Raw genomic sequence first — 14,143 nt, forward strand, 5'->3', positions numbered from 1 at the left:
GGTATTACCCTTCCAGACACCTTTCTGTGTTTTCATACATATATATGTATGACAGTTTGACCTTAGGCAGAGTAGCATTTTCAAAATTTTACATGGGGAAACTTTCTAGAGTTAAAGCCATTTTATTTTTCTGTTCTGTCTGGTTTTATCTGCGTGTTATTTACAATCTGCTGCGTAACAAATTACTACAAACTTAGTACCTTAACACATATTTATTTCACAGTTTCTGTGGGTCAGGAGATCAGAAATGGTTTTATTTCAAGGTCTCTCACAGGGCTGCAATCAAGATGTTGGCATGGGTGGGGTCTCATCTGAAGGCTGGACTGGAGAAGAATCTACTTCCAAACTTATGTGGTAGTTGGAAGAATTTAGTTCCTCAAGGCTGCTAAACTGATGGCCTGTGTTCCTTGCCTCTGGGATGGTAGCTTGCTTCAAAAAAGTGTGCAAGCAGAGAAGACAGAGAGAGTCCGCTAGCAAGATAGAAGCCACAATCTCTTGTAATCTATCATTCTTGCTGTATTCTACTGGTTAAAAATAACTCATTAGGTTAGCCTACTGGCCCTCAAGGGGAAGAGATTATACAAAGGCATGCATTTCTGGAGGAGGGAATGAGGGCAAAGAATTCTGAAAAGTCTGTCTTCCACAATCTGAAGAACTTCTAGAAAGTAGGAGGAAGCGATATTGCTTAGGGATGGACAACTTGGCACTGGTTATGTGTTCCAAGTGAGGTAACCTTGTTCCCAAGAATAAAGAGAACCAGACGACTGTAAACATCTCCCTAAACTGAAATGCAGACTGTTGTACGTTCACCTGAAATGAATGGTGTAAGCTGAATATAAGATTTTTGACAAAATAAAAATTTTGCTGTGTTCTCAGATCTGGCAGGCTCCTGCCCTTGTGCAAACAATGTTCCTGGCAACTATTCATCTCCTTAGGTAAATAAGAATTGGAGAAAAGCTGTGCTTAGATAGGGTGCATTTGCTCTTGCCTTGGAAGGCTGTTTTCTGATAAGGTTCTATATCCTCTGCAAATCAAATCAGGCACTTACAGTGTGAGTATGCATTCTCTTCCTGCCAGTCTGGAGATGATCAAAAAGCCTATAACAGGCTTGGCCTATTTTCCTATTGGGTTGCTGGGCTTTTTTTCTTTATTTACTTGTAGAGAGTTTTAGACCTCTGTGTATGTATGGTGTACAAGTGACAATATTCAGATCTGTAAACTGTAACCCAGTCTGGGAGCAAAGAAGATATAGAAAAATGACTTTTACTTCCGGCTTGAGTAGCAAAATTGAGATTCAAATTTTGCATATAGAAGTACTATATGGCTAACTTCTTTGGGGAGCAAAGCTGACTTACCATAAGTCTATCTCAAATAGAAATGAAACACTCAATTTGTGAAATATGCTGAGTTTTAATGCGTGTGGGGGCAGGGTGAATTAACATTTGTGATGCAAGGAGAAGAGCAATCTATACTTACCACTGTCTATTTGACATTGTTTGGGGACTACTGCTGCACTCTAAGTCATTTTACCTTATAACGCAGAGTTGTAACACGCTACTCTGAGCAGCTCATGACATCTGCTTGAAATTTAAGTTGGGCCCCTAATATGTGTTTATTTTAAAGATTTTGATGCTGCTTTTCAGAGTTGGGTAACCTACTTTACCCCCTAAGCTAATGTTTCCCAAATACACCCAAACCCACAGAAAGGAAAACCATTCCTCATTAACTCACAGCCAACATCATAAACATTTTATATCTAGAGCTGATGATACAGTCAGGTATTTACCAACACTCATGTATATATGTAGAGTTTCAAGAAATAATTGCTTATCCTTACCAGATTCAACATATTCTAATGTTTCACATATTATTTTTATTTCTTAATATTTTTTTAAAGATGGGGTTTTACTCTGTTGCCCAGGCTGAAATGCAGTGGCGTGACCAGGATTTTGACCAGAAGTTTGACTGCAGCCGCGAACTCCTTATAACAAACAATCCTGCTGCCTTAGCCTCCCGAGTAGCTAGGACTATGGGCACATGCCACCAGATCTGGCATATTTTAAAATTTTTGTAGACATAGGGTCTCGCCATGTTGCCCAGGCTGATTCTGAACTCCTGTTCTCAAGCAATCCTCCTGCCTGGTCTTCCCAAACTGTTGGGCTTACAGGTGTGAGTCACTGAGCCCAGCTTGTATTCTTTTGATTTAAAAAAAAATATTCTGAATGTGATCCACCAAATTAATTTCACCATCCACTAATAGGTAGCAATCTGAATGAAAAATACTGTTATAAACTTTAGACAAAACCAGAGATTATAAACATTTGCTTCCAAGGAGATGAGAGAGGCAAAAGGTACTTGTTTGCTCTGATGGGCCCTGTTTCCTTCAGTGCCAGGAAGAGTGGCTCTCAGACCTTTCTTCTGGCATCCCTCATGTATGCAGTGTTGGTTATTATTTTCAAGGCCTTGGTAACAAAATGCCCCTAGTGTGACCAGTCAGACTGACAGTCCATATCAGTAATATGGTGGTAAGTTTCCTTTGCATGTCTTTCTTTCTGGCATCTTAGACCTTTTACCTAGGAAATTTTCTTTTTGCTTGAAGTACATCATTAAGAATTTTCAGGGAGGGCAGATTCTTAAAGTTTTTGTTTTCCAGAAGAGATCTTGGAAAATATAAAAGGTTGGCAGTTATTTCTTTTAGTACATGAGATAGTATTACACCAATGCTGTTGAGAAGTCTATTGTGAGGCAATGTGTCTTCTTTCTCTGCCTGCTTTTGAGATTTCTCTCTGTCTTTTTTAGGGGCAGTTTTACTCTTATGTGACTAGAAGTAGATTTCTTCTTTTTTTTTTAATACTGCTTGAGATTTTATTGGGTTTTTGAATCTGTGGATAGATATCCTTCAACAGTTCTGAAAGATTTCCAGCCATTCTCTTCATATATTATCTGTGCTGTATTCTTGTCTCTCCTTTTAGAGCTTCGATTAGTAAAAACATGTTTGATGTCTTTTCCCACTATTGTTTTTTGTTTCTCCCATGCTGAATTCTGTGTAATTTCTTTTGAACCATCTTGTAGTTTACATTCTTTTTTTTTTGAGATAGGAGTTTTGCTTTTGTTGCTCGGGCTGGAGTGCAATGGCACCATCTCGGCTCACTGCAACCTCTGCCTCCTGGGTTCAAGCAGTTCTCCTACCTCAGCCTCCCAAGTAGCTGGGATTACAGGCATGCGCCACCACGCCTGGCTAATTTTTGTATTCTGAGTAGAGACGGGGTTTCACCATGTTGGCCAGGCTGGTCTCGAACTCCTGACCTCAGGTGATCTACCCTCCTCGGCCTGCCAAAGTGCTGGATTACAGTTGTGAGCCACCGCACCAGGCCTTACATTCTCTCTCTTAAAGAGAGAATGTAAGGTATCTAAATCTGCTGCTAAACCATCATTGTTTTTAATTGTAATAAGTTCTCTTTTATGTACTCATATTGATAAGAGACAAGTAGGAAACAATCTTTAAAGGGCAAACTAATGTAAATGTGTTTTCCTGTCTGTTTACAGGACTTAGCAAATGCACATCTTAGAGTTCTGGGTTTCTAATGTGTATCTCCTCTATGAAATTCTTTAAAAATATCTGTTATTGGTATCCCTTAGGTTAGTCTCTTTTAGAACTTCTAAATCAATGGACCCTTAACTTATAGGAGCCACCTGGACATTAGCAACATCTACATTAAACATGCTGAGCTTTTAAAAGAGGCCTGTTAGACATGCTGAGTATTTTGAGATAGTATCATTGTTATATTGAAAACTTTAATTTTAAAATGCAAATGTTCTTAAAGTCCTGGTTAATTTTATAACTATAAAATTAGTTATAATTTTGAGATTTCTGTCTTGTTTTTTATAGGGGCAGTTTTACTCTTAGGTGACTAGAAGTAGATTTCTTCTTTTTTATAACTATAAAATTAGGCTTACTTTTGTTAGAATAAATTAAAGACAGTGAATTTGTAATTTGAATAAGTACTAAAAATATACATGATGTATTCTTATTTGGGCCCTTGTGACAAAAAATACTATTGTGGCTATAGAAACCTATCCTATAGTTTGAAGAACTGAGATTACTGTCAGTATTGAGAACATTCCTCCTTCATCATTAGAAAGATTATTAAAAACCAGGTTCAAAGAAACTATCAATACTACTTATGAAGTATGTCTATAAAAAAAATTAAGCCTGAATCTTATCAGGCCTCTAGACCAGGGGTTCTCAAGGTATGGGCCCCAGACCAGAAGTATCAGCAACAAATTGCTAAAAATGCAGAATCTTGGGTCAGAAATTGGGGACCAGCAATTGGAATTTTAGTAAGTATACCAGATGATTCAGATGCCTGCTCAATTTTGAGGATGACTGTTATCAGTTTAGTTATTAGGATTTACAGGGGATGGGGAACATGTTAAAGAGCACCAACTAGATAAGGTCAATCAGTCAAAAGTAAGATGTCTGGACATTCTGGGCCTCCTGATGTCTTAGAAAGCACACAATACCATCTATGATGTATTTTTGTCCACCATCCCACCCAATTGCACCTGGATCTTCCTATTTATAGGCAATTGGAACAAGCTCAGTGTTACCCTGTAATGATTAAAACCCAAATATAGGACTGCTATAGCATAAACGACCACTTTCTTCAATTAATAAGTGGCACATTAAAAATATACTTATATATATAATTGTTATAGATAAAAAAACAACAAAATGGCCGGGCGTGGTGGCTCACACCTGTAATCCCAGCACTTTGGGAGGCCAAGGCAGGCAGATCACAAGGTCAGGAGATTGAGACCATCCTGGCCAACATGGTGAAACCTCGTCTCTACTAAAAATAGAAAAATTAGCTGGCGTGCATCTGTAGTCCCAGCTACTTGGGAGGCTGACACAGGAGAATCGCTTGAATCCGGGAGGCGGAGGTTGCAGTGAGCCATGATCGGACCACTGCACTCCAGCCAGGGTGACAGAGCAACACTACGTCTCAAACAAACAAAAACATAACAACGAAATAAAGCTTAAGGAACATCAACCAAATGCAATACATGAGCCCTATTTAGGATACTATAAAAAGACATTCACAATAACACAGGCAAAATGAACATAAACTAGGTATAGGTGACAGAGAAATCCAATAAACATTGAATTATTCACTGAGGAAAGAAATGATGTGTGGGATTTAAGTCTCTAACTCTCCCCTATTTACGCCAAAAGATTGTCCATGAGTTGAAAACTGTTAGAGATGGGTGACAACTCAAGAGAGATTATAGTGTCTTCCTTGTGCTTGTAAATGTCAAAAATAAAAGTAATTTAAAACTAAAACAAAAATGAAACCATAATTCTTAAGATGCAGCTTGAATTCAGTTAACTATAGCAGTTGTATATGAAGCATTTCAAAGAAGTTAATGACATCACAGTATTAAATCCATCTGACATGGAAACCAACTCTAACTACATCATTTTTTTTTTTTTTTTTTTTTTTGAGATGGAGTCTCGCTCTGCCGTCAGGCTGGAGTACAGTGGCGTGACAGATCACTGCAACCTCCGCCTCGTGAGTTCAAGCGACTCTCCTGCCTCAGCCTCCTGAGTAGCTGGGACTACAGGCGCATGCCACCACGTCCAGCTAATTTTTGTATTTTTAGTAGAGATGAGATATCACCATGTTGGCCAGGATGGTCTCAGTATCTTGATCTTGTGATCCGCCTGCCTCGGCCTCCCAAAGTGGTGGGATTATAGGCATGAACCACCGGCGCCTGGCCTGTGGCACAGTTTTTAAACTGCATTTGCCTAGAAAGTGGACTGCTGTATATAGACCAAGTGTTGGGCTATATGACTCCATTGTCTTAGGCTATTTGGGGTTGGAGGAAGGAAGAGGGGTGAAGTAGAAAAGGAACAAGCTAATAAATGTTTTTTAAAAAGTAGAATTTAAAACAAAACCACGTTCAGCTGAACACCAGAACTCAACACCAGGATAAAAATCCAATTTTCAAAGAGCTAGAAGATCAAGCTAAGCACTTATTGTATTTTGCTGAACATTAAAATTATATAAACGTACTACAGTTGCCTCAAGATGTTAAAAAGTCAGCTTTTCAAATCTAGTCATGGCCTACTCATATGACAGACCCAATTCAAATGAGCAAAATTGAAAAGTTACACATACAGACAACTTCTCAACCACCAGGCTGTTTAGTTTAAGTTAGAAGTCAGAAGTTCTGAGACTCTCCTTTTACCCACCTTGAGCAACCGCAGCAAGTTTTCCCTTTTCTTCAGGGCTGAGCTGCAACATCGTATTTATAACAGGAAGAAGTCTCTCTCTTTCACTACCTGGCTTCAAGAAAATGAACTGCAGCAAGACGTTCTTCAAGTGTTCCACGTTAGCTGCAGACTCGTCTTGCTCTTGATTCCTTTCCAATCTTCTTATTTCACTTTTGAGAAGCTGGTGTTAGAGAAATGAGTTAAAAATGGGCTTTAGGGGCTTCTGATTAAATATGGCAGACTGAACTCATGTATTTTTCTTCTCTTCCCCCCAAATTTCCCCCTTCCCTCCATATGGCAATAAAGGAAGGAATTCAGTTAACTACAGCAGCTGCATGTGAAGCATTTCAAAGGAGTTTATGACATCACCATATAAAATCCATTTGACATGAAAACCGGAACTCCAACTATGAGATAATTTCAAAGCTGCATTTGCCTAGAAAGTGGATTGCTGCATATGAACCAAGTGTTGGGCTATATGACTCCATTGTCCTAAGCTATTTGGGGTTGGAAGGAAGAGGGGTGAAGTAGAAAAGCAACAAGCTAATACAAGAGGAGAAAAAGTAGATGAGACACATCAAGAAATTCTCACGAGAAACAGATGAAGAGGTGGAACTGAGTCAGTCCAGCAGCTTACCAAGTATCACTGACAAGAGGAGAGGATGCATCCTGTGTAAATACTGGAGTTCTTGTCTCAGAAGCACAGGGTATCATGGAAATGGAGGTGAAAGCTGGGGAACTGATGGAACATCTCCATGAGGAGCAACTAACTGGAGCCATGGGTTGGTACCAAGATGTTCCCTCTGCCTTCTACTTTCGATAGAAACTAAGCCAGTATGGCATGGGGCTCTGAAAATGGGCTGAGGGGAACATCGGTAGCCTCCACTAACCCTCTGCCCCTACGCTGTTCCTAAAGTCCCAGGCAGTTAAGACGTCCACAGTGAACGGCACTTAATCAAAAGTTCAGACACAGTCAAAATTCAGGAATATAAGACAATGTAAAACACTATCAGAGAAATGAGGCAAAGAACGATATAAAAAAGGTAATATCATGTTCAAGTCTTTGAGGAAGATTTCCAGGTTGAAACCAAGCCATAGCTTTTAGTATATTTTCATTTTAGGTTAGGCAAGAAAGTTAGCGAACTTTGTCCTCAAACCTAGGACCATTTAAAAAAGTGACAATAAAGAAGACGAAGAAATCATGAAGAGAGTATAAATTTATGAAAATATCACATTTGGCCAGGCGTGGTGGCTCATGCCTATAATCCCAACACTTTGGGAGGCTGAGGCAGGCAGATCACGAGGTCAGGAGATTCAGACCGTCCTGGCCAACATGGTGAAACCGTGTCTCTAATAAAATAAAAAAAATTAGCCGGGCATGGTGGTGCATGCCTGCAGTCCCAGCTACGCGGGAGGCTGAGGCAGGGGAATCACTTGAACCTGGGAGGCGGAGATTGCAGTGAGCTGAGATTGCACCACTGCACTCCAAACCTGGTGACAGAGCGAGACTGTCTCAAAAAAAAAAAAAAAGAAAATATAACATTTAAATAAGTCATTTAGGTTTACTGGGCTAGTTAGTGATTTGTTAGCTATGATAATGTTTTTATTAGTGGGAAAATGTTATTTCATAGAGATGCATACTGAAGTATTTAATGGTGGAATGTCATGATATATACAATTTACTGAAAATAACTGAATTCGGCTTTAAAATAATCTGACAAGGATAGCTAGTGGCCTTGCACAGTGGCAGGACAGATCTATTAGGAGCAGCAAAGTACAGGGGAAAAGCATGTACTTTTCAGACAGCTATGAGTTTGAATTTTGTTCCACCATTTACCAGCTTCAATTTTTCTCTCAACCAGTGATGAGATTAAATAATGTATGTAGAGCCCAGGGCCTGGGTCATAAGAACTCCTCAATAAGCAGTATGACTATATTCTGAGGGGTGATTTATCAGTGAGCCAGGGTGGAAATACCTCATTTGAGTAATCCTCAACTGTTCTGCAACATTCCTAGATGTTTCTGGTGTCTACTTTAAACAGGAAAAACTTCCCATGCCACTTTGCCATCTCCACCTGAAAACTGTTTAGTAGTTCAGTACTATAAATATCAGTTGAATAATTTAAATTCACTGGTTATCTTTAGAATTCAAAGACTCACACCCATTTTTTATTTAAGCATATGTGAACAATGATTTGTGAACATCTCTCTAGTTTCTAAATCTATTAGGGTTTCTTAGGAAAAGTAGGAATTAAGAAATAATCTTTATGTAATAGGTGTAAAAGAAGTATTTTGGCTGGATGTGGTGGCTCACACCTGTAATACCCGCACTTTGGGAGGCCAAGGCAGGTGGATCACGAGGTCAGGAGATTGAGACCATCCTGGCTAACATGGTAAACCCTGTCTCTACTAAAAATACAAAGAAATTAGCCAGGCATGTTGGCGGGCACCTGTAGTCCCAGCTACTCGGGAGGCTGAGGCAGGAGAATGGCGTGAACCTGGGAGGTGGAGCTTGCAGTGAGCCGAGATCGTGCCACTGCACTCCAGCCTGGGTGACAGAGCAAGACTGTCTCAAAAAAAAAAAAAAAAAGGCAATATTTCTCACCATCAGGAATCTAATATAAAGATCAAGACGTTATAGATGCATCTGCAATGTGAATTTTTAAACTTGGGTGCATGTGTATGGAGGGTCCAGAAAACCAAACTGGCGGTTTTCACGGTGGCCAGGTTTTCTGATCTCACCTTAATTTGCTCCATAAGGACTGCATTGGTTGCCTCTGTTTCCCAAAGCAGGCCGATTAAGCGATGTGTACTTTTTGTGATGGAACTGAGCTTCTGAACCAATTCTTCTTTGGTAAATTCAGCATGCCATAATGGAGGCTCTGCAAGATGTTGTTCCAAGAATTAATTTTCAAAATCATACATTACAGATGAAGATTCTAAATAAGAAAAATCTAAATATAAATATCTTACTATGTGATATTTTATAGGTCTGCTTTCTTTGCCATTCATCTATTCAGCATACCTCAATCAACAGATTATATATTGTAGGTGACACAAATAAAACAGTATCTCTGTTGTAAAGCATGTCATCTAACTGAATAAAGCCCTATGAGTCCCAGTTCTGAAATTTGTCAGAATTGTGTTTATAGACAGTTTTATTACACATCTTCTTCCCATCTATTAATATTCCAAGATTTTATGTCATTTCACGTATAAGGAAAGCATTAACATTTACTGGTCACGTATCATGTTCCCTCATAAGAATCTTCTATCAGGCGGGGTAGGTATCATTATTCAAACTTTACAGATGATGAAACAGGCTCACAGTTGACAGGTAATTTTTTCAGAAATCACAAAGTCAAATTGGCTTCTGGAGTCTGCTGCTCTATCATGATGCCTCCATGTCACCACTATTAACTTTGCCTGAAGGAACCATGACTTGCAGTTTCTACCCCACGTGGTCAGTGACCATGAATACAAATGACCCTTACTCCAGGTGATTCTGAAGTTTCAGGAAGATGACAGATTCCCCCTAAATTTTGAACAGTAATATTAATTACAAGTAATAAAATATACCAAAACATCACTACAAAAATTTAGCATTACTTCATCAAGAGGAATAAACTGAAACTGTCAGTTTCTTGGAAGGGTGAGAGGATAGTTTATCCTGCTGTCTAATACCCACCACCTATTTGTGACTATAAACTTCCCACCACTTATTTATGGTTCAAGCCTAGGGCAAGAGCTAGCATTTTATTTTTAAAAAGATTTGTTTAATAATTTTTCCATTTGGACAGTGTGATGGTTAATACTGGGTGTCAACTTGATTGGATTAAAGGATGCAAAGTATTAATCCTGAGTGTTGTCTGTGAGGGTGTTGCCAAAGGAGATTAACATTTGAGTCAGTGGGCTGGGGAAGGCAGACCCACCCTTAATCTGGTAGGTGCCATCTGATCAGCTGCCAGCGAATATAAAGCAGGCAGAAAAACCTGAAAAGGCGAGACTGGCCTAGCCTCCCAACCTACATCTTTCTCCTGTGCTGGATGCTTCCTGCCCTTGAACATCAGACTCCTAGTTCTTCAGTTTTGGAACTTGGACTGGCTCTCGTTGCTCCTCAGTCTGCAGATGGCCTAGTGATCGTGTAAGGTAATACTTAATAAGCATCCATCCATCCATCCCATCCATCCATCCAACCATCCAATTAGCCCTGTCCCTCTAGAGAACCCTAATACAAACAGGTAGTGGAATATTGAAAGAAATTTTATTGGAGCAGCCCAAAAAAGCATATGTACCTTAGAGTAATAGTAATTAAATAAGACTGTGAAATTAAAGAAGAAGAACATATTTAGACAGAGTAACAGACCAAGTTTAGTTTCGGGAGAATTAAGCAGCTGCTCTAAAGACTGTGTGTATGTGCTGGCGGAAGACACAGACTCCGTATCAGTTGTCTCCGTGCCTTCTCCCTCTTCCCGGGTTACAGTGTGCATGTCTAGAAGCGGGAGGTCTGTGTTCTCCTTTCTCGAAGGTTCTTCAAAGATTGTTGAGAGGAAACTGGGCCTATTAGATTTTTTTTAAAGGTTAAGTGTGAGATTGTTCAAAATCTATTGATTCGGCCTTACAGAGATACACAATAAAATGAAAATATCAAATGATAAGAGTAGAGGAATTAAGTAACTATAAGATAAGTGAAAGGTGTATGAAGAATTGCTAAAACATTTCTTAAAATTTAGTCATCAAGGCCGGGCATGGTGGCTCAAATCTGTAATCCTAGCAGTTTGGGAGGCTGAGGTGGGTGGATCACGAGGTCAGCAAGTTCAAGACCAGCCTGGCCAAGATGGTGAAACCCTATCTCTACTAAAAATACAAAAATTAGCCAGGCACAGTGGCAGGTGCCTGTAATCCCAGCTGCTGGGGAGGCTGAGGCAGAGAATTGCTGGAAACCAGGAGGCGGAGGTTGCAGTGAGCCAAGATCACGCCACCGCACTCCAGCCTGGCGACAGAGCGAGACGCCAGCTCAAAAAAAAAAAAAAACAAAAAAAAAAAAACTTAGTCATCAAACTTTTAACTACGTTAGTCATTTTAATAGCAGCTATAAATTAATTGCTACTAGCTAAGATAAACTGTTAGATAACACAGCTCATAATATAGTACTACTTATTTTTTATTAATTTAGAGTAGAGGGCCAAACTACTGCTAAATACTGGCCAAAATTAAAAGACTAGATTCTAGCAATTTTTCAGGATTAGGTATTTCAGATTGCTGCATACTTCTTGAAACACACTTGCTGAAATCTGCTTGGTAGACATCCTCAATCACTGCCCTTATACCTTTACCTCTGCAGCTTCTTAATTGTTGCTGCTCACACCTACAGTGCTCATACAGTTAAGAGCCCAGAATCCAGGGCACGGAACTAATCAATTACATTGCCTAGCAAGACTTTCCTGTTTGCTGATAAACTGTAAAGTGTTATTTTTTCTGAGACAGGGTCTCACTCTGTCACACAGGTTGGAGTGCAGTGGCACGATCTTGGCTCACAGCAACCTCTGCCTCCCAGGCTCAAGCCATCCTCCCACCTCAGCCCCACAAGTAGCTGGGACTTCCAGGTGCATGCCATCCCACCCAGATAATTTTTGTACTTTTAATAGAGATGGGATTTCACCATGTTGTTCAGACTGGTCTCAAACTCCTGGCCTCACGTGATCCACCCGCCTTGGCCTCCCAAAGTGCTGAGATTGCAGGGGTGAGACACCACACCTGGTCTAAACTGTCAAGTTTATCAGGCCCTTTGACATGTATTGGTTTATTGACTCCCAAAAATCTGAAGTTCAGAGAAATTTAATGACTTTGCCCAAGGTCTCATAACTGAGTTAGAAACCAGAATTGTAATCTAGATTTTTAAACTTCAGATTTCATTTATTTTGCATTTCATTAAATTGCCTTAGTCCTGACTGCCCTTTCTGAAGCATTTTCCTGGGTTTCTGGTAAGCTGACTGCTTATTCCACTGCTGATTGCTAGATTACAATCTCTTGTGCGACCTTTGCCCTGGCTGATTACTTCCTTTGCTGATTCTTTGGCATATGTTAAATTCTTCTGAAGTTGCTTTTTTACCCTAATAAGTGACCGATAGCTGCTAATGCTCCAGTGACAATATTTCCCATGGGAAACCAAAACACCATCAACTTGCTACTAAAATACTGCATCATCATGGCTGACATTTTTCCATTTCTTCCTGGAAGCAGAATGGAAGATACTGGGTGCGGCTGAACTAAAACTCCAACTAGTTGTAAATGTGAAAGCAAAGAAGCTATATTGGTTATGCAATTCTACACATTCAGTGCCGCTTGAGTGTTTCTAAGTTCCTTGCTCTAGCTAATGTTTCTATTTAAAAAGTAGACAAATTTGATGACTAACAACGGAGAACACGAAACAAATCTGGTGAATACCAGAATTAAAACATGTGTCAGCCAGGCGCAGTGACTCATGCCTGTAATCCCAGCACTTTGGGAGGCCGAGGCGGGTGGATCACGAGGTCAGGAGACCGAGACTATCTGAGGGAGAATCTTCAGGTTTTTTCTTCTCTTTTGCTGTAACACCAGTCAAAAAAATTGACAAAGATAAGGTATTAAGTATTGACGTTAATACTCTACCTGAAAATAAAAACCATGGAACCTATCTATAGGTTAATACAGCATACTGATAAAAAACACATATACTTTGATGCAGAGATGTACGATAATCATGAATTAGAATTAGCATCCTGATTTAGTGTTCTACCAAAAACCCTAAGTGAACACAGAATCTATTTAAAACCAAAGAAAACAAAAAAAATCTTGTGTTTACTTAATAGTCATTGAAAAGAATTACTACAAATTTCTAGAATTTAAAAAGGTTAAAAATTTTAAAGTGTTGCCTAACTATACTTAGCATACAATAGTTTACCAAAATATCCATGCATTTGCAGCAATTGAAAAAAATCTTAAAACATAAGCAAGTATTAGTATACATATGAAACTAATCCAAAGCCAACTGTGATTAGTTCCTGTAAGGAAAGTTAACAATTGCCAAGAATGGAAGGTGACTAGAGTTGCGTCTAGTTTGCCTGTGTTCAAGCATGATACTAGATAAAATTAAATAAAAACTGTTACTCTACGGGTAGCTAACACTATAAAATCTAAGACCATTCATATGGCTGAAAACAACCCATCCCCAGCCACCATCAATGCAAAGGGCAAAAAATTAGAAACAGAAAAAACTTCTATATGCAACCTGTTCTGATCTATTAATGTAAAGAAGAACTTCTGGCTAAAGGAGTTTAATAAAGTAAGCCAGTTATGAAGCATGCCATGTATACCAACTGGTGACAGGGAAACATTCTGAGAGCTATGGTGTCCAATATGGTAGCCTAGCCACATTCTATTAAAACCTCACAAGGTGGCTAGTCCAAATCAAGACATGCTAACAGTAAGTGTAAACACACACACTGGATTTTGAAGACTTGGTGAAAAACAATAATGTAAAATATCATTACTTTTTATATTAATTAGAAGTTAAAATGATATTTTGGACATAATGAGTTAAATCAAATCTATCGATAAAGTTACTTTCATCTGTTTCCCTTTTTAACTGTTTCTTTTTATTCTTTTTAATATGGCTACTAGAAAATTTATTTATTTATGTATTTATTTGAGATGCGGTCTTCCTTTGTCACCCAGAGCTGGACTGCAGTGATGTGATCATAGTTCACTGAAGCCTGGAACTTGTGGGCTCAAGTGATCCCTCTGCCTCAGCCTCCCAAGTAACTGGGATTATAGGCACAAGCCATTGCACCAAATGACAATTTTAAATTACATACACAGGTTATA

The 14,143-nt window shown here is 39.2% G+C and overlaps 2 protein-coding genes across 14 annotated transcripts in view; both read right to left on the bottom strand.

Annotated features, from left to right (window-relative positions):
* The window catches only part of IL18R1 (interleukin 18 receptor 1), a 247,672-nt gene that overhangs the window by 170,536 nt on the left and 62,993 nt on the right, over positions 1 to 14,143 (bottom strand). The window lies entirely within an intron of this gene.
* LOC112208197 (ranBP2-like and GRIP domain-containing protein 4) overlaps positions 1 to 14,143 on the bottom strand; it is a 79,938-nt gene that overhangs the window by 3,384 nt on the left and 62,411 nt on the right. For 6 of the 8 annotated variants that reach the window (XM_054678115.2, XM_063788938.1, XM_063788941.1 and 3 more), the window contains 2 exons: positions 9,020 to 9,159; positions 6,257 to 6,458 (listed from right to left, as the gene is read on the bottom strand). In XM_054678115.2, coding sequence (XP_054534090.1) covers positions 6,257 to 6,458; positions 9,020 to 9,159 — 342 coding nt within the window. Of the gene's footprint in view, positions 1 to 6,256; positions 6,459 to 9,019; positions 9,160 to 12,729; positions 12,866 to 14,143 lie in introns of those variants that run through there. The other 2 variants (XM_063788940.1, XM_063788939.1) reach the window with 2 other exon arrangements.

Source organism: Pan troglodytes, chromosome 12 (assembly GCF_028858775.2).
Source record: "Pan troglodytes isolate AG18354 chromosome 12, NHGRI_mPanTro3-v2.0_pri, whole genome shotgun sequence".
NCBI lineage: Eukaryota > Metazoa > Chordata > Mammalia > Primates > Hominidae > Pan > Pan troglodytes.